The sequence below is a fragment of the Dama dama genome, chromosome 11 (genome assembly GCF_033118175.1).
Source record: "Dama dama isolate Ldn47 chromosome 11, ASM3311817v1, whole genome shotgun sequence".
NCBI classification, from domain to species: domain Eukaryota; kingdom Metazoa; phylum Chordata; class Mammalia; order Artiodactyla; family Cervidae; genus Dama; species Dama dama.
Genome location: NC_083691.1, coordinates 82,095,425 through 82,123,338, shown reverse-complemented (window position 1 = coordinate 82,123,338; position 27,914 = coordinate 82,095,425). Strand labels below are relative to the sequence as shown.

Sequence of the window (27,914 nt, the reverse complement as noted above, 5' to 3'; positions counted from 1 at the left end):
ATCCCTTCCCATGATTCTGTACTTAAGCATTTGGGACTATAATTTTGGCAATATTTATGATGTTAAAGGGAAAAGTTAAGAACTATTCAAGTCAGTACACAAAAATCGAGGAATATTAGGAAATTAAATGTTAATATGTAACACAGGAAGCATCTAGTCATGTGAGCATTCAGATTACAATCTTTAGTGTCTCTTATTTTCTAAAGTAAAACTTGTGACCAAGACAAGCACTGCACTATTATTAACGAATTAACATCCACTGCAATATTTACTATTCGATTGGTTCTTAATCTTATCTAAAAGCAGAGGGTTGTTATGAAGTGTTAAAATTAAACCTGGAAATGTTTTCTCTCAGTTATTTTGCTAGTCTTGCACTTTTTATTATCAGTGAAACCTAAGAAAAGAATGGAGGTTTTAAGTGTTAAATTTTATATTATTTTTTCATTTAAGGGAAACCATACATGATAACCCCAACCTCAGTTATGTACATTAGTCTTGCTCAGATGATTGTTAGTAATTCTGTATACCTGTGAGTTTTTACTATTTGAAAAATACTGCAATTGCTGGCTTTTCACTAAATTGCTGTCGGACTGAAATTAAATTTTAAAGTCTAAGATCAGGAAGCAATGATTAATTGGCCTATGCAAAAAATATATTTTTATGGGTTTAAGCAAGTCAGTATATACTGGAGAATCAGAAAAACAAAAATGGATATAATTTTTTTATAGTATACCAAAAACTGAAAGTTATGGGTTGAACTGTGTTCCCTCCAAAGTCCTAACCCCTGGTACCTGTGAACATGATGTTATTTGAAAATTGGACCTTTGCAGATATAATCAAGCTGAGATGACGTCACACCGGATTACGGTAGGCCCTACATCCACTAACTTGGTATTGTATGAAAAAGGAAGGAGAGATTTGAATGCAGAGGAAACAGACAAGAATGTGAAGATGTAAAGAAAGAAGACTGAGGCAAAGATTGAAGTGAGGGCATCTATAAGCCAAAGGATGCCAAGGGTTACCGGGATACACCAGAAGCTAAAGAAAAGGCAGGAAGTATTCTTCCCTAGAGCCTTTAGAAAGAGTATGGCCCTGCCGACACCCAGAATTGTGAAAGAATACATTTCTGTTGTTTTTAAGCCACTCAGTCTGTGGTGCTTTCCTCTAGCAGCCCTAGGAAACGAATACACTAATGCACAAGTTGCAATATAGATTTGAACCTGCTTTTGAAATTAAGGGAGCCGATTCATATCTCCTAGGTTACAGGTATCCAGTACATTGGGAAAAGAATAGGTAATTCTCTAGGGAACTGATTTGCTCAAAATCATCCTGGATAATTTTTTCTAACGTTTGTCTGAGTTTACCTTAAGAGGATAAAATAATATATTTAAAGAACAAAGAAAAGGTTACTGTTGTTGCTGAACTGAACAATGTGCTGATTTGGTAAACTTCAAAATACTTAGCCCCAAGAAACAACTCTAAATTTGTTTAATAAAGCAAATTAAACTTCACATAGAAAAATCACATTACTAGAGCAATAAGGTTTTCAAAAGGACACAAAGGAAGTTGTTGATTTTAAATGAACTTTAATGTGAAAAAGTTAATTAAAGGTTTCAAAGACTTGACTCCTAACTTGAGGGGGGCGGGTAAGGGAGTTACTTCTTTTTTCCAGTTTCAGTGGCATTAAAGTCATACTATCAATAACTAAACTTTTATTCTCTGAATTTGTAAAGTTTAAGCATTCTAAATTTCCAAAGTAAATGTAACTGTATACAATTTACAGGTTAACTATTCCTACAAACATAAATTCTAAGGAAAACTTACCTTATTTTTGTTATTATCTTGTAACAAGCATTTATTAAATGTCTAAATGCCAAACACTGCTAGGCAAGAGAATCCAAAGATACATAGGGTTTAGCTCCATTCTGACGACAAGGTAGACAATAAAAATGAGACATGTTCTATAGAGATATGAAGAAAATAAAGCAGCTTAGTCAAAGATTCAGCCTAGAGAATGGAGGGAAACTTTAGATAGAGAATCAACATTTGAACAAACTCTTTGATAAGCAGGAATTTCTCAGACGAAAGGGGATGGTAGAGATAGAAGAGAAATTCCAGGGAAATAGGAAAAAAGATAAGGAATTCTGAACAGACTTGACATTTCCAGGGCTGCTTGGAAATTTTCTTATGGCTAAAGCATAAGGTAAATAACACCAAATATTGAGAGATGAGGCTGAAGAAAAGTTAAAGAATTTAGACTTTGAGTCCCAGTTCAAAAGGACACTAAATGCACTTTTCAAACTGAGAGTTCCATGAGATACAAGACCTTATAGGAAACTGCTACAGTAACCCAGGAAAGACATGCTGAGCGTCTGGCCAAAGGCCATGTCAGTGCAACAGGGGAACAGACTGGATTTCAGACTCATTTCTGGAATCAAACCATGATGCTCTGCAAATAAGGGAGAGAGAAGAATCAAAGATGGCACTGAGGCTTGTGGTGAAGGGATCTGAGCTGATCAACAAAGAAATGGAATACAAATTCAGGCAGGCAGGAGAGAGAGCCAAGTGGTGAAAGATGAAGGGATTAAGATGTTAGTTTAAGTTGAAGATACCTACAAGACAAGAAGAAAAGTCTCCAGTAATGACAATACTCGGTATTTATATTTTTACTGTATCTTAAATACTTTTACATACACTCTCCTGGTTGACAGAACAACCCAATGAGATAAGCATTTCACAGATAAGAAAACCAAGGCTCAGAAGGTGAGGTGACTTGTTGCAGGCAACTCAGCTAGTTGGCTACCAGTCTAGAACCAGAAAAGAAACATCAGACTCCTATCTAGTCCAGTGAGCCTTCAGAGGTCACTCCATGCCATAGATAAATTATTCCAATTGTCAATGATGTCTTAAGATTTTGCTGTTCCCTGCTGATTTTATTTAATCATTGTTGAGTCCAAAATCACCAAGTCCACCCTGGAACTTGGAGTTATGGCAATACCCAGATTAAAAAAATTTAGTTAGTGAGAATCATGTTGTTGGGAAAAAATCTTAATACTGTTAAGTGTTAGAAGGTCTTTCAGTTATTCTGATGGAAGTATTCTATGATAGTTTCCCAAAGTAACTGCCAGAAAAACATTACATTTTTTAAGGGTTTCATGGCCTACTTGGGTTTCCCTGGTGGCTTGGTAGTAAAAAAATCTGACTGCCAATGCAGGAGATGCAGGTTCAACTGCTGGGTCAGGAAAATCCCCCAGAGAAGGAAATGGCAATCCACTCCAGTATTCTTGCCTGGGAAATCCCATGGACAGAGGAGTCCATGGAGTCACAAAGAGTTGGATACGTCTTAGTAACTAAACAACAAATGGCCTAATTAATTTGGGAATTAACTGCTTTAGATAGTTTTATATAGATTGCTTTATTGCACAATTTTACAAAGCCTTTAATATTCTAACATATGCTGAACATTTCTAGGAGTGTAATTAAGGATACAGTTTTTCCAAAATATACTTGACCACTGAACACGTGGAATCTTAGTTCACTAAGCAGGGACTGAACCCAGGCCCTCAGCAGTGAGAGCATGGAGTCCTAACCACTGGACCACCAAGGCATTCCCTCCCCAGACCTTCAGAGTCTCTTATGGGACTAGCAGTCCACAGAATACACTTTGAAAATACTGTGCAATAAAATTATTTAAGCAACATACCAACAAATAGAAATGAAAGACAGTAAACACAGATAGTACATTAGTGCTGAGGGAAGGCAGAATAAAAAGGAGTGATGACAATTTATGGAATTAATTGGGCAAAATTTTCTGCCCAATATACTGTTAATTTTGCAATGAAATTTAGGCAGTAATACAAACAAGGAATACAGGTGTTTACCAGTAGAAATCTTTTAAGTTGCTGATGGATGCAATTATAAAACAAAAAATTCAATATCATAACTTAAAATTTTTTTTAATTTAATTGCCTATATTTGGGGGAGTAAATAATTAATTTCTCTTATACTATTAAGATAACTTCATTACAGTCTCAGGTAAAAAAAAATCCCATTATTAGAGATGCCATTATGAAGAAAGGTCTATATAATAAACTTGTGTGCAAATGACCCATTCTGAGACTATGGTTTGTCATTCTTTACAAAGAATGATTTTATACACCAAATGCTTCTTCTTGATTATCCTCTTAAAATAATCATCCTATACTACTAAAGACCATAACTTGTATTCTGTTTGCAGCTAGAACAGAGAGCTAAGAGCTTCATAACTCTGCCTGGTGATTAAGTTCTTCAACTTCCTCAGTCCTTTCCTGATTCAAACTGTCCTGCTTAAGAAATCTAACTGAACTCCAAGTTCCCGCAATGTAGAGACACCTGGGAAGGATGAGAGTTCCTTCAGTTTACTAAATTTAGAGGCTTTCTATTCATTCATTGATTAATTATAGACAGCCCATTTCTTCATGTACTCCTGCAAACTATAAATCTGATTTCCAGTAATACATGCTCCATAACAACATGATATTAAATTTTTCTTTAATGAAACATTCTTTTAAAAGCTAAAGAAATAATAATAGTATTAATGCATATCATATTTTGTCTTCATGGGGCTAGTTCATTACAGATAAATAAAATATCTTTATTATCTCATTCGTTATTTAAAATTTTTGAGAAAACTTAATGTTTTTTAGGATATATTATCCATAATCCAAAGCAGACATCATTAGTTACTTAAGATATTTAAAAGTAAATCACTAAGTTACACTATTGAATTATACAAACTAATGTTCCCCCTTTCCCTAGTTAATTTCAGTGCATAATAGGAAAAGGGGAAAAAAGCAAAATCCTTTCTGTCAGTACTTTTTAAATTGAGTATTCTGATCTATAATCAAATGGGAAATTTTTTACTAGGATTACTATAGTTTACTGTATCTAAACTAATAATAAGTAGTTTTTATAGACATAGTTGCAAACTTAAGCTACGAAAATTAGGTGATTAATCTTCTCCATTACTTTGGCATTATCCAACACGTGGTCCCTTATCTAAGTCCCTGAATCTGCTGAGGTCCCAGGATGGAGACTAGGATGCACAAATCCAAGATTGTTTCCAAACAACTGGCCATGAAAGCAAGAAGTACACAAGATAAAAATATCTGATGACTGCTTTAAAATTCACAATTAAAACTGGAGAAAATATGTCACTCTTTTGTAAATTCATATATATTTGCTGAACTAGAAAAAAGAAAACAGATATAGACATATTCATGAGCACTCACATAATGGTTCACAAATAAACTGGTAAAAAACTGTATCACACTTGAATATTTTATAAGTAGAAGAAAGAGTTTTCTTACCTTCAGAAGTTCGAAGTAATGTAGACAGTGGTAAACAGGGGCTAGAAGTAGCCTGGGTAAAACATATTGAACAGCTTCTTTGAAACCTTCGCCTATTGACTAGAAAACAAAGTGATTTAATTTTTAAGTTTACTTTCCAGGCATCTTATATCTTGATCTAAAAATTACTATACCTGCAAATAGAGTGCTGCTCCAGGCTTTGATAACTGACTAAGGAAACGATCATGAAATCCAGGTCGTAGAATATCTCGAGCATATGATTCATATGGATCAAATGCCAGTTCCTTAGAAAATAAAAAAGGTAAAACATAAATAATCTTTCTCTACGGTAAAGAATAAATAACCCACCTCCATAAACACAGAAAGATTATATTATGAGCACTTCTATCACTGCACAATTACATTACATATTTCTTTTAAAGCCTCAAAGCAAAATTATATAGCTATTAATTTTACTAGAGTAAACCTAATATTCTCAAGTAAGAAAGAAAATGAATTTTTTTCTGATGAGTAATGGGATTCTAGCATGTTATGACACCTCCCATGAAAGGATTCTAGTAGAGTATTATGAACAAACATATGGGGGGATTTGGGATCTGGAAAATGAAATTTAGCCTGAATAATAAAGAGCATAGATATCTATAACCATATAAAATATAAAAATTTAGAATACTGATGCCAAGCATTTATTTTCTCATGATTACTTCTTAGAGGTAGACTTACTTTCACATCCTGCAAGCTGAAAGTAAATTGTTTGTATCACCTAAAATCCCCTGTTACAGTTTTCACAAAACAATTAAATAATTTAATTCAAATTGCCAAAAAATTTTACCATCATCAATCATTAATAAACTAAACAATTCTAAAGGTTATAATCTACTAGCTCTGGTGAATCCTTAAGAAAAAAAGTGAGCAGGTATTGTGATTTTTCTCAGGAGGTAGGATCTCCACTCTCCTCCATCCTGTGCCCTATTCTAGGTAAAAATAAAAACACAAAACCTCCAAACTATTATGAAAATAGTGCTGTAGATTCTAGCAAGAGCTCAATTTTATGAAGGGTAATTCTAGAAAGAGGAGGAAGAGGACATCTAGTGGAGGACTGCAAAAGAAGTTAGGAGTGAATGACAGAAAATATGATATTTATTTTAACTTACCCTGCTATTTATCAGACTTATTTTTTTAAGGAAAGATATATATGTACACATATAGGTCTTTTATCTAGCAACTGTATTGAACCTACCTAATAGTTATAACACTATACATTTTCTTGGATTTGCTATGTAGAAAATTATGCTGATTACAAACAGAACACTTTTATTTCTTCTTTTCCTGTCTTTTGGCTAGTATCTCTATTAGAGTGCTCAATATAAGTAGTGAGTGGCATTCTCCTACAGCTTAGTCATTAAATATATCTTCTATAGGTTTCTGATAGATATCCTTTACTAGATTAAGAAAGGTCCCTTCTATTCCTACTTTGGCCAACATTTTAGTTTTCAATTAGCAATAACCGTGTCTCGGATAAACCTCATTGGCTATGATACTGCCACTGCACAAAGCTTGGCCAACATTTTAAAGAAATTTATGAATGACTTTAACATTCTATGCTTTTTCTTATTTGTTGAGATTTTAATGTTAATGTGAAATGTTATATTAATTTTTTAAAAACGTCAATCATTTAAGATATATCATAAAATATATCCTAAGATATATCATACTGGACACAGTGTTTAAGAGTATAAAGAGGTTCATATTTTTCTTATTCTTTCCCACTTTTAATAATATATGTATATAATCCTAAAACCGAGTCACTTTTTGTGTCTCCATTTTTGATCTTCCTTATGAATCTATTTTAATATTTTGTTAACAAAAATCTTGCATATGTTTATTGGGCTTACTTCTGAATACCCTGTGGTTTTAAGACTCATCCACCATATTCACCTGACCTCTTGCCAACCAACTACCACTTCTTCAAGCAGCTTGACAACTTTTTGCAGGGAAAATATACTTCTACAATCAGCAGGAGACAAAAAATACTTTTCAACAGTTCATGGAATCCTGAGGCATGGGTTTTTATGCTACAGGAATACACAAACTTATTTCTCACTGGCAAAAATGTGCTCATTGTAATGGTTCCTATTTTGGTTAATAAAGATGTGCCTGAGCCTAGTTATAATGATTTAAAATTCATGGTCCGAAACAGCAATTAATGTTTGCACCAACCTAGTTTTCTGAGTCTCTGTTTTGGGTATATGTCTTGTAAGGGCTTCCCTGGTAGCTCAGCTGGTAAAGAATCTACCTGCAATGCAGGAGACTCCGGTTCATTTCCTGAGTCAGGAAGATCCCCTGAAGGGATAGACTACCCACTCCAGTATTCTTGAGCTTCCCTGGTGGCTCAGATGGTAAAGAATACACCTGCAATGCAGGAGACCTCGGTTCAACCCCTAGGTTGGGAAGATCCCATGAAGAAGGGAACGGCTACCTACTCCAGTATTCTTGCCTGGAGAATTACATGGACAGAGGAGCCTGGCGGGCAACAGTCCATGGGGTCGCAAAGAGTTGGACACGACTAAGTGACTTTCACTTTGATGGGTTTTCACTTTCAAACTTGTTTAGTTTTTCTTATCCTCTGAAGGTAAGCCCATATTATGCACTGAGAAGTTTAGTTCACTCTTCAAGTTAAAAAAAAAAAAAAAGCAGTTTGGTTTTAAAAATATGCAATAGCTTATAAAATTTACTACCATGTTTCCTACCATTAGTTCTTATATTCCTTGACTTTTCTCTGAGTAGAACTTTCCCTCTGGCTGAAGAACATCCTTGTTTTTGAGTCTAGTTATGTATATTCCTTTTTTCTTTTTATACTTTATGACTTTTATGTAGTTAAAGCAACACTGAGGGGCTGTAGTGAAGCTTAAACTCAGCATTATTATTTTGTCTGAAAGTCTTAATTTGTTTTATAAACTCAACCCTGAGTTATAATAAAAGATATAGCTGATTTTAGAATAAGAACAAAACAAGAGCTAGAAATTTCAGAATGACAATCAATGCTAACTTGTATATTTTAGCAGCTAAAGTATCAAGAAGGTTACCATTTTTCTACCCCTGTGATCATCATCTAAGCCTTAGACTTGATTTTCCTATTCTAAATGATAATGCACTTGTTTAGTTGCTAAGTCATGTCTGACTCTTTTGCGACCACATACACTGTAGCCCACCAGGCTCCTCTGTCCATGGGAGTTCCCAGGCAGGAATACTGGAGTGGGCTGCCATTCCCTTCTCCAGAGGATCTTCCTGACCTGGGGACTGAACCCGGGTCACCTGAAGTGGCAGGCAGATTCTTTATCACCATTCCACTAGGTCCTGGACTTCATTTTCTCTTTCTAAATAATAATGCAGTTATCACATATTAAGTAGCTGTATGAAGGTGGCTAGCTAAATATTTCAGGTAGGTTATTTAACTTTCACAAAATCCTGAGTCCTATTATTATCCTTATTTTACAAATACAGATAGGGAGGTTTAGAGATGTGAAGTAAATTGCCCATGGTTATACATAACTAATAAGTAGAAGAGTTGAGATTGAAACATAAGTAGCCTGACCTCAAGCCCAAGTTCTGTGGCCTCTTCATTGCTAAGATAGCCAATTAAGTGTGAGCTGTGGGATCTGAAAACAGCTTTGGGATCTGCTTGTTTTTATAATGGAAAAAGAGACTACTTTTTCTAAGTTTTATGAAATAATGGCAACAAATGTTGACGGTGACCCTTTGAGGAAGGGGCAATACTGCTGAGTAGCCAGCAGTTAATGTCTATGTTAGCTGGAAATAAGAATTCAGATTCCAATTTTTACTCAAATGTATTTGAATTAAATCTAGGCCTTTGAACTGCATTTAGGCCTTCTAAATTCAGAAATTTTTGGTGTATAATTAAAGTACTTACCTCCGCTAAGTCTTCAAAGCAGCTTCCTACTAATGGATGGGGACTGCCTTCATCTGTCATTTCCACAGTATCTTCTATATGGCCCAGTAATTTTACACTAAGTTCATGTATATCCACTATACGACTAAATATATTTTCTACATCCTGTTGGAAAGAAAAACATATTAATTCAGTTAGGTTGTATAATAAAAAAATTATTTTGAGCCAATAAGTCATTTTATAATCATGAAATTTTAAATGGCAGATATAGTGAAAAATTTTAACAACTTTACAAATACAAGTAAAACACAAAGAATTCCTTTTGCAATGAAGTACAATTTGTAGGTACATTGCTCTAGGTCACTGGTTCTCAAACTTTCTGGTCTCAAGATTCCTTCATACTCTTAAAAATTATTGAAAACTCTATTTGTTTACTATATTAGAAATTATTTACTATTGCCATTTACTACACTTACCATATTAGACATTAAAACCAAGAAAATTATAAAACATTTAATTCATTTGAAAACAACAATAAATAGCACTTTTATGAAAAGTAGCTAGTTTTTCTAAAACAACCAAAAATCTTAGTGAGGAGAATGGTACTGCTTTACATTTTCTAACACAATCTCTAATACCTAGCTTAATTGCAGATAGCTGGCTTTTCATGTATATTTCTGCATTCTATCTGTTGTGATACACTGCTTTGGTTAAAGCATATGAGGAAAATCTAACTTTAAAAGACATGTAGTTGGAAAAGAGAGGACTATTTTAATAGTCTATTCAAATAATTGTGGATACTCTCCTTTTCCTGCATAGCTATTTTTATGGAGATACAAGTTACATAACATAAAATTCACTCTTAAAGTATACTATTCAACGGTTTTCACATATTCACAAACGATTCAATCATTACTACCATCAAATTCTAGAAAATCATCATTCCCCCACCTAAAAAAACTGTATCCATTAGCAGCACTCTCCATTCTTCCCTCGCACACCCACTCCCAGCCTCTGGCAACTACTGATCCACTTTCTATCTCTATGGATTTGCCTATTCTGGACATTGCATATATATGGAGTGATTATCTTTTTACAGTATTACACAAGTCAATATGTAGCTTCTTAAAGGTTAGTTGCAAGGTAGAATCTGAAATTATATAAACTTTGTATTGTTAAAATCCACTGGTCTATTTTGAACTTTGAATGGATGTTTTGCCCAAGTGTGATTTTGCAGTGGAATTGCTAGGTAGTATGAGTAGACTCCGGGAGTTGGTGATGGACAGGGAGGCCTGGCGTGCTGCGATTCATGGGGTCGCAAAGAGTCGGACACGACTGAGCGACTGAACTGAACTGAACTGATGGCTAATTTATGGTTAATGTTATATGAAATTACCAAATTATTTTCCTAACTATTTAAACCAGCTTACATTCTCACAGGTAATGTGGGAATTTTACATTTCCCAAAAGCAGTTGCTCCACATTCTTTTCAACATCCAGTACTGTCAGTCTTTTTAATTCTAAGCTTTTCTAATGAGTATCCAGTAGTGTCTCATAATGCTCATAATTTGCATTTTCCTATGACTATTAAGATGTGTGGGAGTTTGGCTCAGATGGTAAAGAATCGCCTGCAATGCAAGAGACCTGCAATGCAAGAGACCAGGGATCCCTGGGTCAGGAAGATCCCCTGGAGAAGGGAATGGCAACCCTCTCCAGTATTCGTGCTTGGGAAATCCCATGGACAGAAGAGCCTGGCAGGCTACAGTCCATGGGGTCACAAAGGGTCAGACACAACTAAATGATTAACACCATGACTACTGATGTTGGTCATCCTTTGACATGCTTTCTGATCACTGTTGTATCTTCTTTTATAAAGTGTTCAAATTTTTTGCCCATTTAAAAGTATCAAGCTGTTTTTCTCATTACTGAATTGCTGAAGTTCTTTATATATTCTGAATACAATCCTTTGTTAGATTTATGTATTTGAAATAGCTTCCACCAATATGTGGCTTATGTTCTTATTTTTCTGACAATGCTTTTTGAAGAGCAAAAGTTTTTTTTGTTTTAATGCAGTCTAGCTTATTAATTTTTAATTTTATAGTTCTTGATTTTTTTTGTGTCCTAAGAATATCTTTGCCTACTCTTTATCTCTCTCTCTTTTTAAACAACTTCATTAAAATATTATTTATAGGCAATGCAATTCATCCATTGAAAGTAAACAATTAAATGGTTTATTTACAGATTTGTACAACTCATAATTTACTCCTTTATTTTTTTAATGTTCACTCATTGTCATAACAATGACTGAACATCAGTCTCAGCCTCTGTTATGAGCACCACATTTCCATCAGTCATCCATGACTATGTAGGTACTACTATGTAGTTTTAGAAATTACTAGGATGCAACTTCCTTAGACAATCTCAGCTATTCTTCCTAGTACTTCTCCAGGACCCAGTCAGGCTGGTTTGATTACTACTGTGAGATCAGTAGTCCCTTCTCTAATTTTCAGTTATTGGCTCCTTCCCTTGCGCTCCCCAAAATACTGCTGTCAAACTTCTGCTATGGTAATTCGTCCTGTATCGCAGTTTAACGTTGACATCTCTGTCTTGACTAGATTGTACTTGAGAAAAGTAAATAGCTTTTGATTTATCTTTGAATCTCCACTGCCAAGTATGGCATTTAACAATATAGGCAGCACTGATGCAGTGTTCGTTCAATGATGCAAATGAGTCAAACACAGAAATCTTCCACCTAAACAAGAGGCTTTATTCTCTGGAATTTGTGGAAGATTCTGTGAATTCATTTATACTTACATAATCAGTCTAGCTTAGATTTTGTCTTTTAATTTCTGTTGTTTAATTTATCAAAACTGCTGTAGCAGGGGGAGGGGAGAGAGGCTCAAAAGGAAGCAGATATATGTATAATTATGGCTGATCTGTACTGCTGTGTGGCAAAAACCAACATAACATCATAAAGCAATTGTCCTCGATATTAAAAAATAAATTAAAACTGTTGTAGCAACTTTATTTGTGACCACAGTCATGATAAATTAAACCCCACAACTTTTAAAAAATGGACCAATTAGCAGTCATGAACTATACAAATTCAAATTTGAGTGGTCATGTAAAATTAACAACACATGTAATGATATACATTCACACAATGATACTTACATTAGCTGAAAACAATTTTGAATTGGAGACAAAGGGCTCTCTAAAAACTTTTATAATTAAATTAAGTTCCCTTATGTATTGTCGAATTTCTGCCATAAATGCTTTTACCAAGTCATAGTAAGTCTGCTCTCCTGAGGTGGAAGGCTCTTCATCAGTTAAAGATAATATATTTATATCTTCCACATCTTGATGAAACATATCCATCAATACCTGCATAGTCAGAAATATAAAAAACTACAATAAAATATGAATCTATAGTCAAATTTGAAGTTAAACAAAATCTGCCATTTGAACACAAGTTCTTGCATGACAGTAAACAGACGCACAGTGACCTCTCCTTGGACAGAATGCTACTGCTCCCTCAGCAGATTCTCCGAGACAGAATCTTACATCAGGCATCACAAACTGCCTCTTCTCAGTTCTCTGTCAATACTAGTATCTATCTGTCTGTCTCTCTTATTAATCTACTACTGCTAATTTGTTGCCAAATCTTGTCTTGGATTTCTGTTCGTTTCCTCTGTTTCATACCCTTAGCATCACCATTTCATTCCAGAGCCTCACATAACTCATATTTGAATAACTCCCAGGTTTCTTGGTGATTGATCAAAATAAGTCTCATTTTTTCCCCCAAGAAGTCTACTACTCTTACTAAACCTCATCTTTTCCCTCCTGTGAACTTCTACATCATTATCCTTATAACAATAAAATAAGATTTTACCTTGTATCACTTTCTGCTTGTTTCACAAATATAAGTACCCTTTTATCAAATCTACAGCCTTATTTTATACTTCTCTTGCATCTCTTCTCTGTGAGCTACATACATACTCAGAAATATTTTATTTATCACTTCATTTAAAAGTATCAAATATTTTATATTCATTTACTCTTTTAAAATACTTATTCATTAAGAAATAAAAAATTTGAAATCCTTCAGGTCAGGTGATTTTCACATTCTGAAAGAACACTAAATACTAAAATATATTTAACTGGATTCAGTAATCAGAAAGAATATTTCAAATCAATAACAGAAAAAAGGGGATAAAATACTTTATTAGAAAATATTTTCTTTTCTGAAAGATCATTTTTATTAAATAAAAATACTGAGATAGTATAGTGCAATTACTTAGACTTAGATCTGGAGTTCAAGTCTAGGCTTTGAAACTTCTCAGAAAATTCTGAACCAATTTCTTTATCTCTGTGAACTTCAGTTTCCCTTTTATGAAATGTACATAAGAGTATCTGTTTTAGAGGGATATCTTAGGGACCAAATGAGGTAAGTCACACACATGCTCACCTTTCAATAAATGTTTGCTCTTACATTACCACAGTAAAGCCCTACTAGCGGTATCTAAAGAAAACTAGGCACTGAAAAACTAGGCATCAACAGTTTAGTATTTGTACATTTTCAAAAATTGTTTTCAAATAAATCCATAATCTTCTAGTTCTTCCAATCCAAATAAAAACTTAAGAAGTTCACTAATAAGAGATGAATTACTGTTATTAACCCTACATGCAGCAATATAAAAAAGAAAAGCTACATGACATATTTAAACACATTTTAGCACTCTAGATTACTAAAAGTATAACCTAACAGACAATATACAATTCTATTTTGTCTGAGTAGTATGTTAGCACCCAGTAAGTCACAAATAAAAATATAAGAACAGAATATATAGATCATTATCTTACCTTATCAGCACACATTGCCACTTTAATATCTTGTTTTGTAATCTCATAATGCCGTATGTTTCGCACATAATTCCCCACCAGCTTTAAAATGTCTGCAGAAATGTATTCTAATACTGCTACTATGTAAACAGAAACCTGGTGGTCAATTTTATAACCTAGGACCTCCTGAAAAATTAAAAGAAAAGCACGTTTAAAATTATTTACTATAAATTTGACAAACTAATTTTTTTTAAATGTATACAGTTTAGCTTAACTTTTTCTGAGGCCTGTGATTATCAACAACATTTAATTATAAAGTGGTACATCTATGAATAATATACATATTGCTATTTGAAAATGTAAGATAAGAAAAGGTAAGGCAAAATTACCTACACCAACGTAAAATACTTAAGAAGTACAGATAACTATAGAGATAATCCCTCAAATAGGAAGGGAAGCCCAAGTCTATGGGAGGGGAAAATGCTCATTGTTATCTAATTCAGAATACCCAGAATTAATAATGGCAAACAAGTTTCTTTTCCTTTAATTGGTGTCTGGGAATATCTACTATCCTTATACCTCTTATCCTTCTAGCCAAAGGAACCTGGACTTCCTAAAAACCTAGTGGTACATTCCTGGTATCTAAGTTGTTTCTATGGAAAAAAAATTCCTGTTGTGTCCTGCTAGACAATAGTGGTTATTAAGGGCGCATTATAGTACCACTATCCGATTTCAAAGAGAGTATGGCTTTTGTGGGCCTGATCAATTCACATAGGAAAATAGATTCTATTTTCTAAACAATCCAATTAAGAAAAAAACTTCAAAATAAGTTTATGTATTTTATAATAACCTTAAATGGAGCACAATCTACAAAAACACTCACTATGTTGTTCACTGACACTAATATAACATTATAAATCAACTATGAGAGAATCATAAAGAAGTGCAACAACTAATAGCTTAGTAATTTGTGTAAGTTGCACTTAACATCCTCAGACCAGTTAGTAAGATACAGGCAGATATTTCTGTTCAAACAATAAAGGACAAAACATAACTTTTTGATAGTCTTAACCATACAAGTGTCCAGCCAGACTTGAATTTCCTAACACTATCACTTAGAGCCCTGTGAACTTGGACAAAAAGTTACTTAACCACTTTCTGCTCAGATACCTCATCTACAAAGTGGGGATGATAATAATTAACCCTGTTGAATAATAAAACTTAGACATGACGTATAAAAGTATTAGCATTTTGCTTATATTATAGTAAAAAATTATTGACATCGGAAGTATTACTAAGGTTTTAATTATTCTAATACCCATATTTTTGACGTGAGAGCTAATCAATAATGTCATAAAATGAAAATAACATTATTTAAAGTTTCCAGCAGTTATTTTTTCTATTAGTTCTGGAGGGATTCAACTAACTGACTAGACTAATATAAATGACAATTAAGACTAGATAGTAGGGCTTCCCTGGTAGCTCAGCAGGTTGAAAATCCGTAACGCAGGAGACCCCAGTTTGATTCCTGGGTCAGGAAGATGCCCTGGAGAAGGGATAGGCTACCCACTCCAGTAGTTTTGGGCTTCCCTGGTGGCACAGACAGTGAAGAATCTGCCTGCAATGTGGGAGACCTGGGTTTGATCCCTGGGTTGGGAAGATCCCCTGGAGGAGGGCATGGTGACCCACTCCAATATTCTTGCTGGGAGAATCCCTATGGACAAAGGAGCCTGGTGGGCCACACTACAGTCCAAGGGGTTGCAAAGAGTCGGTCATGACTGAGTGACTAAGCGCAGCAAGACTAGACAGTATAGGTGATCTTTATGGAATTTTTGTTCAAAGATGACACATGGCCCTCTGGCAATCTCACAGAGGTCCCTACACTTCTAATGATGTGAAGGATTAAAATCTGAAGGATTTATAGGGACAGGTACGTCTAGCCAATAGAAAAAGGAGTTTTGCAAACTCTTTGAGGTTCTGGTAACATCTGAGATCAACAAAATTCACAATTATAACTTTCTTAGTCCTTTCAATTTGATGATTACTGTGGGTATGAAACTACTTTAAATCATGTTGCTGAACATATACTTTCCTATTATATTATCCCTCCCCATGACATAAACTCCTGAAAAACTAAAATGAGAGAATGTCACTCTTCAGTTGACTCTATTATCCATAAAATATATTCCTTGTGCTTGAAAATCATGGGTTTTATTTTGCTTTTAAGAGGCAAGAAGGTAGTATTTCAGCTTTACCTTTAACAAAGGATGGATTTTTTCTACTGGGAGAGATAAAGGGTTTCTTCGCTTCCTCTTTTCAATAGCCGATTGGGCATCAGCTATTGCCCACTTATCAATTGGATGAGGGAAACTTTTTTGAACACGTTCCTTGGAAAATAGGAAAATAACAACTAAGCAACAAATATAGTAAAAAGTGTTCTTCACTTATAATTTACTTTTAAAATCAAAGAATACCAAAAGCAGGTGTTTCACATGTGGTATAATTTATACTACAAACATACCTAAACTAAGAGACAACTATAACTGCCAAAGTACTAGTTTCTTAATTAGGCAATTAAGAGTCTAAACGCTCCTTCTACTAACTGGGGGAAATCATATTCTGAATTTCTACTTCACCATAATAAAGCTGATAATAAGAATGAGCAGAAGCTATTTAAAACATTATTACATAAAATTTCAAGGAACAAGATCTAAGTTCAAAAAGCAAATATCTAAAATTCAATTTTCATTTGTCCTTTCTTTCAACATCAATTATAATCTAAAATACCACTTTACACTTGAAATTTCTAAGAATTGTTTTTCTTTATCCATCATGCAAAGAGGTACTTGATTTCAAAACTATTTGTAAAGCATGGAAATCAAGGTTTACATTAGTAACAGCCAACTTTAATACATTGTAGTTTTATCATTAGAGTTTGCATCATCCACAGGTCATTAATTTTCATCATGATACTTCATTTTAATGTCTAGCACTCATCTGGTTAGAATTTCCATTGAAAGTTAAAGAACTCATGTTAATGTAAAAGCTGAATTTCCCGACTTTAGTAAACTAATTCATTTCAAACAAAAGGCACTTTCAACCTCTGATGTTTCTAAAATCCACTTTCAGGATACCATAATTACAACCAGTAGAGGTCACTATTACATAATTTTAACACGTATTTTGAATTGTTCCATATTTAGCGGGTAATATGTAAAAATTATTAGGTAAAATTATAATAAATGTAAATTGAAAGTCCTAGCAATTGCTATTGAAGAGATCACTATGTGATATTCTGTTGGAAAAAGGACACAGTAATTCCAGGACATGTTATGAACAAATTTATGAATTGAGAATAGTTTAACCCACTCAAGTTTAATAAATTTTCTCTTCATCTATGTTCAAGGCAAAGTCAGCTGTCAAATATAAGAGGTGATCATTTTAATTCTAATGAAAGAAATTACTGTAGTTAAAAATGGAGTTAACAAACATTTTCAAATGTCTAGTTGAAAAGCTATTTGCTAGGATACTATAGCCTATATAATAAAGGCAATACAAAGGCCCAAAATACTGGGGGAGTTTGGCAAGTGAAAAAGGAATAATAAAGGAATGGGGAAAAGGGTGGAAAGGAACGTTCAAAACAAGAATTCTTTTCCTTTTTTCCAAGTCAGTATTATGCACTTGCTAATCCAAAAATTACGATTAAGAGATTTTAGACTAACTTTACCATAATTCTCAATTAAAAATTTCATATTGATGGGTTTAACCCATGGTTAACTGAATAGGTATAGGTATAACCATGATTACAAACCTTATAATAGTATAACCCTATAGCTCACTGGCAGGCATGGGGGTGGGCAAAGCTCAATGCATAGTAAGAAATAATAAATTCTTAATACATTGGAGAAGGAAATGGCAAACCACTCCAGTACTCTTGCCTAAAAAATCCCATGGACGGAGGAGCCTGGTGCAGGCTACTGTCCATGGGGTCGCAAAGAGTCGGACACGACTGAGCGACATCACTTTTTCTTTAATACATTTTACATCACACCCTTGTAATCACATACATAGTAAACTGAAACAAAGTTTCTTAAAACAAAACTTTCTTTTACTATAGGCAATGCACTGATTTTTCCTATTCATTTATAAAAATTTAGTTGGGCATAAGGGGTGATGACCGAGAGTCTAAAAAGCACTGGTATATAGTGGTGGTAGAAAGCTGTGGAATAGAACAGAAGCTGAACTCAACCTACCAATTCTAAATACACTTAACATACATCTTTGAAAAAAAACCATTGGTAGAATTACAGAGGCAAACAGTAGGCAGGGGTTGAGGTAGAAGAGAAAGCAAACACAACAGCAATCCCTTCTCACCTCAATCTTATCCACCTAATTCCAAGTTTATCTACTGTCTTGAGAAAGAAGGGGAAGGAAAGTCAGGAATGATAAAAGAGAAGGCAAGAAAGGGAAAATAATAATGATGAAGAAAACATTTTTAACTTATTTATTAGTATATTACTGGACTGTTTATTTGAGAAGTATTACCAAAGATCATGGGAAAGACTGATAGGGTAAAAAGATGCCTTGATTGTGAAAAAGGCCAGACTGGAAGAAATACTTTATCTCTTGTAGTGGAAAATTTAATTTTAATTCTAGAGCAAAGTAAAATTTCTTTTTACAATTATCTTATATAATTTAAGGTAAAGAAGCCCAAGGAGAAATGGTCAATAAAAGATCCATGAATTAAAGTCTATTACTCTGCCACTTTCAAGATTAACAGTTTTGCTTTAAATTTGAGACTCTCCACTTTGACTGACATTTAATGGCCTTGGGAAAACTAAAATATAAAGAGCTAGGTTCACAATTCAGCTCTGTCTCTTATTAGCAGAGCCTGTCTTTTCCTTTACATAATAAAGGTGTCTAGATAGATAATCTTGAAGATTAATTCCAATACAAACACTCTAGGCTCTATGAAAATTCCTATACCTGCACTTGAGTGCAAATATTCAGACCCAGAGGCATTTTAAAGTGCTATTAATAAAGGCTTAGAATGTGGAGGAGAATTTTTTTTTTTCTGCCTAGAAAGGTAGAAAATAATGAGAAATCACTTTGGAAATCTAATTGTGAGTGACAAACTTATTAGAAACTACAAAGATTCTTTAGGAATGAAGGAAAAGGAAAAAAAGTTGAAGAAAAAAAAATGAAAGGAAACGGAAAGCCAATTTTTAAATTTTAAGGATATAGTTCACAGGGTAAAAAGAAAATCTAAGATGAAGGAAAAAGAAATAAAAGGGATCCAAATTGGAAAAAAAGTATTGTCACTGGCAATGACATCATACTATACACAGAAAATCCTAAAGATGCTACGAGAAAACTACTACAGTTCATCAATGAATTCGGTAAAGTTGCAGGGTACAAAATTAATACACAGAAAGCTGTTGCATTTCTATACACTAATGACAAAAGATCAGAAATAACAATTAAGGAAACAACCCATTTATCATTGCATCAGAAAGAATAAAATACCTAGGAATAAACCTATCGAAGGAGGCAAAAAGCCTGTTATTTTGAAAACTGTAAGACGCTGATCAGAGAAATCAAAGAGGACACAAACGGAAAGATATTCCGTGTTCTTGGATCAGAAGAATCAATACTGTCAAAAGACCATACAACCCAAGGCAATCTACAGAATTCAATGCAATCCCTATCAAATTACCAATGCCATTTTTCACAGAACTAGAACAAAAAAACAGTTTTAATTTGTATGGAAATACAAAAGATCTCGAATAGTCAAAGCAATCTTGAGAAAGAAAAACAAATCTGGAGGAATCAGTCTCCCTGACTTCAGACTATACTACATAGCTACAGTCATCCAAACAATAATGGTACTGCACAAAAACAGAAATATAGATCAATGAATGAGGATAGAAAATCCAGATAAAAACCCACTCACCTCTGGTCAGTTAATCTATGACATCCTGCTTTTGCAACTATGTTACCTTAAGAATCGTAAATCCTAGCAACTTTGTCTCTGATCCCAATGTATTCTTCTATTTCCATCAGGTATTCTAGTGTTATCAGCTCTCTGATCTTATCGGGAAATCCCTGTTCCTCCATGTTCTTCCAATCTACCTGCCCCTCTCCTAACTTACAGAAGAGTTTACTGGAATGTATGCCCTAAAGTTTAGACTTTCTGATTTAGCGTCTTGGCTTCACTACTTACTAGCTATAACCATGGGCAACTTACTTAGCCTCTCTATGCTCCAGTTTCCACATTAATTCATTCAACCTATATTTCCCGAGTGCCTTCTCAGTGCCAGACATCGTTCTAGGTGCTGGGGATTTGGGTAGTGAATAAGAATTTATATTCTGGACTTTATACTCTCATACAGGAAAAACAGCACCATCTTCATGGGGTTATTAAAAACTTTAAATGAAATATAAACATAGAAGTGTTTAGAGCAATATGATATTATAGCAAGCACTCAAAAATCAGCTGTTATTAAATTTCTTTTTTTTTCCCTTATCCAATTCGATTCTCTGATGCTCTTTTCAGCTGAGCTTCCTATTGGATATAACTATGTATAAATCCCTAACTGCCTCAGGAGAACAGAGCGGGGGTACACAGAGATTCACCTCCTTCCCAGCCACTGTGTGCCACAAAATCATTATTACATTCTAGTGTGTTGTGTCCTGAAAAAGGTTGTAAAGCACAGCTACTACTAATTTCCACAATCCTCTTGCCCTACTGTTCTGTCATTGTATAGCCATGGTGAAATACCATTCAACTCAGCTGTCTTTTTTGAGCCCACACAAATACCACAAAAGAAATGTCACAGAAATGCAAAGATCTGTACACTATACATTCAAGGTCTTCAAAGTCAAATGACCTTACATCATTGCCAGAAAACTCCTTTTGTACTTCCAGCTCTACCTCCCATTTTCTATAGTTGGTACTTCAAACATTCTTTCTTCTCTTGTCAAACTTGACTCCTTAAGAACTCAATTTAGGTGGCTCTTCTTCTGAGAATCCAACCTTAAGCCCCAAAGTCTGTATTATTAGTTTGCTATTTGTTTTTTTTTCATGGTTTCCCACATATCCTTTACTCACAGGACATCACATTATGTTATTGCCCATACATCTACCTGTATCTCCACTAATCTACAAGCCATAAAAAGACAGGAGCCATGTCATCTTTGTGACATCTTCCTTCCTAGATTTCTGATGTTTCCCTCCCTTCCAATTGGTGGGGGGGGGGGGGGGGGGTTCACTTCCTATCTAAAAATACACAGAGCACTGAAGATCAAAGGATTGGCTGAAATGCTTTTGAAATGATCGCTGACTTTAAAAAACAACAACAAGAAAAAAAACACTTGGACATATTCCACTGTTAAAGGTATATCTGTCATTCTAGCATCAAGAAGTAGTATTTAGAGGTCAATAAAAGTTGACTTTAGATTAAAAGCAAATAATGGAATACTTTGATGCAAAAACATATATAAGCTAGCAGACACTCAATACCAAGTTAAAAGAAATCTAGTCATCATTTTAAAAATACCATATAGACATTGTATGGAACTGAAAAGCAAACATCTCCCCTCTTCATTGATATTACAATAAACACACATATTAGATATAAGGCAAAACTGATCATACCTCTACATCTGAAGCACTTCGGGGTTGAGCTTGGCATAGCATATTTAATAGTTGCAAAATTAATTCTTCAACATACTGAAGAGCATCATCACTAGACTCAAGAGTTGGATGAACTTGCCCCTGAACCTATAAACAAAAAGAAATTAAAATAAAGGTTTGTTTAATCTGATTAAATAAACAAAGCAAATAATTTTTTCAAGTGTGGGGTTTGTATTCAAGAACATAGTCTGGCTTGGAAATACAGATTTGAATGTTATTACCCTAGCCTGAAATTCTTAACCTTTTTTCTAGTCACATGCACCATACATGCTTATTGACATGTTTCTAGAGATTCAGATACTTAATTACAAAATTTCAAAATTTTTTTCTTAAACCACGCCTATCCTAGAGTGTGGGAATACTGAGAGGGAGGGAGAGGCTGAGCCAGAGATACACGATGCAGTTTACATGGATTCTGTTAAGAACCAGTGGTAGGTAGAACACTGGCTCAATACAGTGCTTGGGCAAAATCTACCTCCTACGTGTCCCTTGTTTAACTCTATCTTTCCTGCCAAATCATAACACTCAAGAGGCCTATATCTTATTTTTTTTCATCAAAATAACTCCAGCAACTAGCACTGTACAGGGCACATAACACAAGCTAATAAATGTCTTGAATACAAAGTCACCCTGTATTCAAAGGACACAAAATGGGCACTTTTGACAATGAGAGACTGACCATGCTTCAGGAAGATAACTTGGTGGTCACTTATTCATAAATGCCCAGCAATCTTTACCTTCATTTTCCTCAACCATTTCTTTGAAGGCATCTCAGCCACCACTCTTTGTAAAACTTAAATTTTCATAACCAGCAAGGCAGTCTTTGCTTGCATCCCTTTGTCACTCATTATGGATCAAAACCACTCCCTACTTTTAAAAATGGCAGCAAAATAAAATTCAGAAGACAAACAATACATGTTTCAAAAACGCTCAACTCTTCAGAGGATGGTAGAACTCTCACTGGATTAAAGCAGACAGTACTCACCAACCAAGAGCAGTTAGTATGGTCTGTCTTACTACATACACTTCATTAGCTGAGGGCTTGACAGACTCAGAGTATGGACAGACTTTTTTTTTTTATCAAGAGTACCAATATAATGAATTTTTTTAACATATATTAAGTACACAGATATGTATACAAACATATATATGCACTTATACTTTTTAAAGAAAAATATTTTAGAAGCAAATAACATTACGACAATGCTGTGTGAAGGGTGCTACATCAACTATGAATAATAATTGATTATTATTTTACAGGTAAAGAAACTGAGTCCCCCGAGGCATAAATCATTTGCCCAAGAACTTTTTGTCATCTTTGGTATAGCAGTTACCAACCTGACAACAACTGATCTGTTTACAGATCTCCCACTCTATTAGATGACTGAATGCTTGTGCAGTTAAAATAATGGATGGAGTACAGACCAGAACCCAGATGTTTTTCAGCTTTCTATTCACCAGCCAAAACAAACTTTGTAAATGGATTCCTCTTCAACACTAAGCATGATTTTAAAAACCTTTTTTTAAAACAAAACACAAACGGAACTTTTAACAACAGTTTTACTTTTATACACAGAACTGCATGCCCTCATTGGTTTAAACTGTTTTTGTAGACACCCTTTACCTTCAAGGTTGCCTTATCTTTCTTGAACAGTGCACCCTAACATTATGACAGGATTTTTTTGGTAGTGGTAGGGAGGGGGGGCTCGATTTTTCGTTTTTTAAACTCTCTCTTCTTATCAGTGACACACAATCCCATCTGCTTCTTTTATTTCTCTGTTTCTTTTTCCATTTGTTTCTTATAGAGTTACATATTTTCCTTCACCCCTCAAATGTGGAGTCCATCCTTATCTGTCTGCTCCCTCCTTCTGCTCTTTCCCCTAACTAATCTCATCTACTTCCAAACTTTTATCACCTACATGGAAAGTTCAAGTGTTAGTCATTCAGTCATGTCTGACTCTTTGCAACCCCATGGACTGATGACTCCAAATCTGATTTTTTCTCCTCAGTTTTAGACCCATACACCAAATTCTGGGCTAGATATCTGCACCTATCCTACCAAAATCTCTACTATGACATGGGGGATGGGGAGAGGAACTTATTATAAAAGTTGAACAAGAAAAACTATCTTACACATAGAACTATATCTCACAAATGAAAAACAACATAGACAGGCCCTAGTTTCACTAAGATAGTCCTGGAAAAGTCACTATAATTGGGGTTACATTCCTATTCAAGGCTCCATCATCACATAAAATATAGTTACACATTTATAAAACCACAGAATTTTAGAAGTAAAAGGGACTATAGATGTTATTTCACACAGTCCTTCTATTTAGCAGATGATAAAAAGGAGACACCCACAACCTCGTAGCTAACTAGCAATGCTGAACCTGGGCCTCCTGGTATCTAGGGCAAAGCTCTTTCCACTAAACCATAGACTGTCAAACCTTGGAGGCCTATGGGGAGTGTCTAGTAGCTCCATCAGCATAAGGAATAGAATGTCCATGAAATGTATCTATTTATATAGTGGGTTTCTATATAAAACTTGGCTTTGAGTACGTGGTCATACTTTAAGTAACACCAGCATACCATAAATGTAAATGCAGCACTATGAATCTTATGATCTGAACAGGTAAAATCATCTTACCCATTCAAAATGGATAAAATGATCTTTGATTACACAAAGGATCCCATGTATTATGTACTATTATAAATATACTAAAAATCTGACATAAACCTAAATTGCTAGAGGTAAGAAATATTAAGATTAAAATATTTAATCAACAATAATTCTAATTAATTTTAAAAAACACCCAAGCCCTTTGAAAAAGTGACTTAGGTACCTCAAAACACATTTTAGAAAGTGTTCAAGTAAATGTAAATCAGTCAGATTACATTTTTTAAAATGCTGCTTTTCAAGGAGCCCCTTGGAAATTATATAATTCTTCATTAATACAGCTCCATCTTTAGCAGCTCTTCGGGTTACATTTTATGCTGAAGCAATTCATACAATCTGCATACAATCTGAAACATGGCATGCAGTTTTCACTCACACTGTTATCCACAGCCATCATTCATTCTCTTGCCCTTTTGTCTACCTATTTGATTTTCAAAACCCAGATCTCATCTCATTTGGGAAGATTTCTTTGCTTCTTGTCTCTTTCTAAGGCAGTAATAATCTCATTCATTTAACTGATTTATTGAACCTATTAAATACCAGCCTGGATACATAGATCAAAAATTGCCCCTGATCTATGGGTCTTATACTCTGCTCTGTGCTAATCCTTGTACTAGGTATCACATTTTTGTTACTGGGTTTGTCCTACTGAATTATAATTACTTGTTCCCTTGTAAATTTCCTCTACTGACGCTCCCATTAGGCAAGGCCTTGTTTATCTACTTACAGAATCATTTTCTCTTTGTTTTTCACACTGAACCTCTGACATTCAGGGAACACTCAAAGCCTCTGTGTTAGAGGTGTAAAAGTAAAAAAATATCTTTTTCTCAGAATTAAGAGTGAAAAGGGGTGGTAGTGAAGGCTAAAAGAGTATGCCTGATTTCAGGAGCATAAAACTTTAAAGCAGAAATCATTCAACATAAAGGCAGTCAGAACTAAAATCAACATTTACTATGTAGAATCAATTCAACTGTATTTAATTACTGTGTTGAAATGCTAATGTGTTAAAAAAAAAAACACCCCAACCATGATACTGCTTGTAATTCAGTCACATATAGTTAAAATATTAAGTTTGACATGTCGTATGATACATGAAATCTTAGAAATTAAAATTCAAATGGTTTTATTCACTGATGGTTGAACTGAATTGAACTGAAAGTCGCTCAGTCGTGTCCGGTGTCTGACTCTTCGCGACCCCATGGACTATGCAGTCCATGAAATTCTCCAGGCCAGAATAGTGTAGTGGGTAGCCTTTCCCTTCTCCAGGGGATCTTCCCACTGATGGTTACTAAGAGTCAAATAAAACCTATCAGGTAAATAAATCAAACAAAGGATTAGGCTTAAATAGAAAATAATGCATGATGTGAACTGTTCCTCTAAATTTCTAGAGATTAACCTTTATCACATCTTAAATCTGTCAAATTAGGATCATAAAGTTCATTTACACAGAGACTAATAAATTATTTTTATTCCTTAAAATTGAAACAATACTTCAAAAACCTCTGACTGAAAAACAAGGGCAATGATAAATGTTTAAAGATAAGCAGAGCACCAATTCCTGAAATACTGAGTTTGCTTTTTATTATTTCAAAGAAGATGCTGTTAAAGAGATTTCTTTAATGAGCAGGCAGAAGTAGCATTTCCTATACAGATAGGATAAAAAAAACAAAACAAAACTTCTCTTCCATGAGATAGCAGTTACAGCTAAAGTGTTCCATTCCATCTAAATGGTACTCAAATGAATCTAAATGGTACTCAAATGATCCAAGACTATACAGAAAATGTTACACTGCCAAATTTTATGACAGCCTTCAGAAGCTATCTACAACTGATATTCACTAAAGGTGTGTGTGAGAGAGTACTTACAATATGCATATTTATCAGTGTGTGGAGGGGGCATTAAAAGAATGAAGAAAAACGTTCTTTCTCCCCCTAAACTGGGACTCATTCAGAAAATTTTTACTGAAAGTCTACTGTGTATAAGATGCTATTTTAAATGTCAGAGATCAACAGCGAATAAGATACACAAAATTGCTCTCACTGAGCTTATATTTTAATAAGAGGGATCCAGCCATTTGCTTTTATTTTTTAAAAACAGGATCTTCACCAGCCCAGGTTGGATGCATGAGACAAGTGCTTAGGGCTGGTTCACTGGGAAGACCCAGAGGGATTGGATGGGGAGGGGGGATCAGGATGGGGAACACATGTAAATCCATGGCTGATTCATGTCAATGTATGGCAAAAACCACTACAATGTTGTAAAGTAATTAGCCTCCAACTAATAAAAATAAATGAAAAAAATAAAAATAAAAACAGGATCTTATTTTGAACCCCAATCTACTGAAATGAGACATCAAGTATACATAAATAAATAAAAGAATTTTTTTATTCTTTTAATGCCACCCCCCACACATAGATAAATATGTGATGCATATTGTAACTGATCTCACACACAAACCTTTAGTGAGTATCAGCTGTAGATAGCTTCTGAAGGCTCTCATAAAATCTGGCAGTGGAACCTTTTCTGTATAATATATAAATTTCTGTATAAATAAATAAATACACAAATATATATTTGTACTTTAGTTACTGTAACTAAAGTATATGCAACAGTCTTTAAGTATATCTAAGCTTTCCTATGAATTGAATATGCATTATTATCCAATGTACATGAAATAAGTCTACCTACATACAACTAATGAACCTCCCATAAGCACATAACTGGTGGTTAATTCAGAAATGCCATTATTATTAATATCTTTCCTCCAATAAAGCCAGGTCCGTATCCTATCTGCACTACATGCTTTATAGGTAGGTTGACAACCACTGTTCCTATCACTGCCTTTCCATGAGAGTGCCTTTCAAATTACAAGCATTCACAAATCAACTTTTGAAACTCAACTCATTATTAAGTGGGAACTGGCAACATACCTGGATGGTAGTTTGAGTTTTTCTTCTTAAAATAACTTTTTACAATCTCACTGAAGTTTTTCATTTAAAATTTTCCCTATACAAATATATGAAATGTTCCTCAAATGCAACAGAATCAAGAGAAATGTGAATTAAAGAATATTTTACTAGCAAAAATTAAATGATCAATAGCACCTATTGTTGACAGGAATGTTCAGAAAAGATTGTTCTATTACCTTGCTGGCAGAAATGCTGATAACAGCTTTTTGAAAAGTAATCCAGCAACCACTATCAAAATTAAAAATAAATTCTATAGCCCAGCAAACACACCCCTGGGGATTTATTTTAACCAAATAAAAGAATATACATAAAACGATTTTATTTCAACACTGTTCACAGTGGCAAAAACTGGAAAGCAAACATCCATCAGTAAGAGAATATTTGAATAAAGTATGCAATATTACTGTTATGGGCTTAATTGTGTCCTGTAAAAATTCATACCAGGAGTCCTAATTCCTACTACTTCAG

General features: G+C 34.3%; 1 protein-coding gene and 1 pseudogene across 3 annotated transcripts in view; both read right to left on the bottom strand.

The window, feature by feature from the left end:
* Positions 1 to 27,914, bottom strand: part of SOS1 (SOS Ras/Rac guanine nucleotide exchange factor 1) — a 130,127-nt gene that overhangs the window by 55,720 nt on the left and 46,493 nt on the right. For all 3 annotated transcript variants that reach the window (XM_061155552.1, XM_061155553.1, XM_061155554.1), the window contains 7 exons: positions 21,758 to 21,883; positions 16,356 to 16,487; positions 14,122 to 14,286; positions 12,433 to 12,642; positions 9,280 to 9,423; positions 5,522 to 5,632; positions 5,349 to 5,447 (listed from right to left, as the gene is read on the bottom strand). In XM_061155552.1, the coding sequence (XP_061011535.1) occupies positions 5,349 to 5,447; positions 5,522 to 5,632; positions 9,280 to 9,423; positions 12,433 to 12,642; positions 14,122 to 14,286; positions 16,356 to 16,487; positions 21,758 to 21,883 (987 nt within the window). The remainder of the gene's footprint in view (positions 1 to 5,348; positions 5,448 to 5,521; positions 5,633 to 9,279; positions 9,424 to 12,432; positions 12,643 to 14,121; positions 14,287 to 16,355; positions 16,488 to 21,757; positions 21,884 to 27,914) is intronic.
* Positions 6,776 to 6,906, bottom strand: LOC133065760 (U4 spliceosomal RNA; annotated as a pseudogene).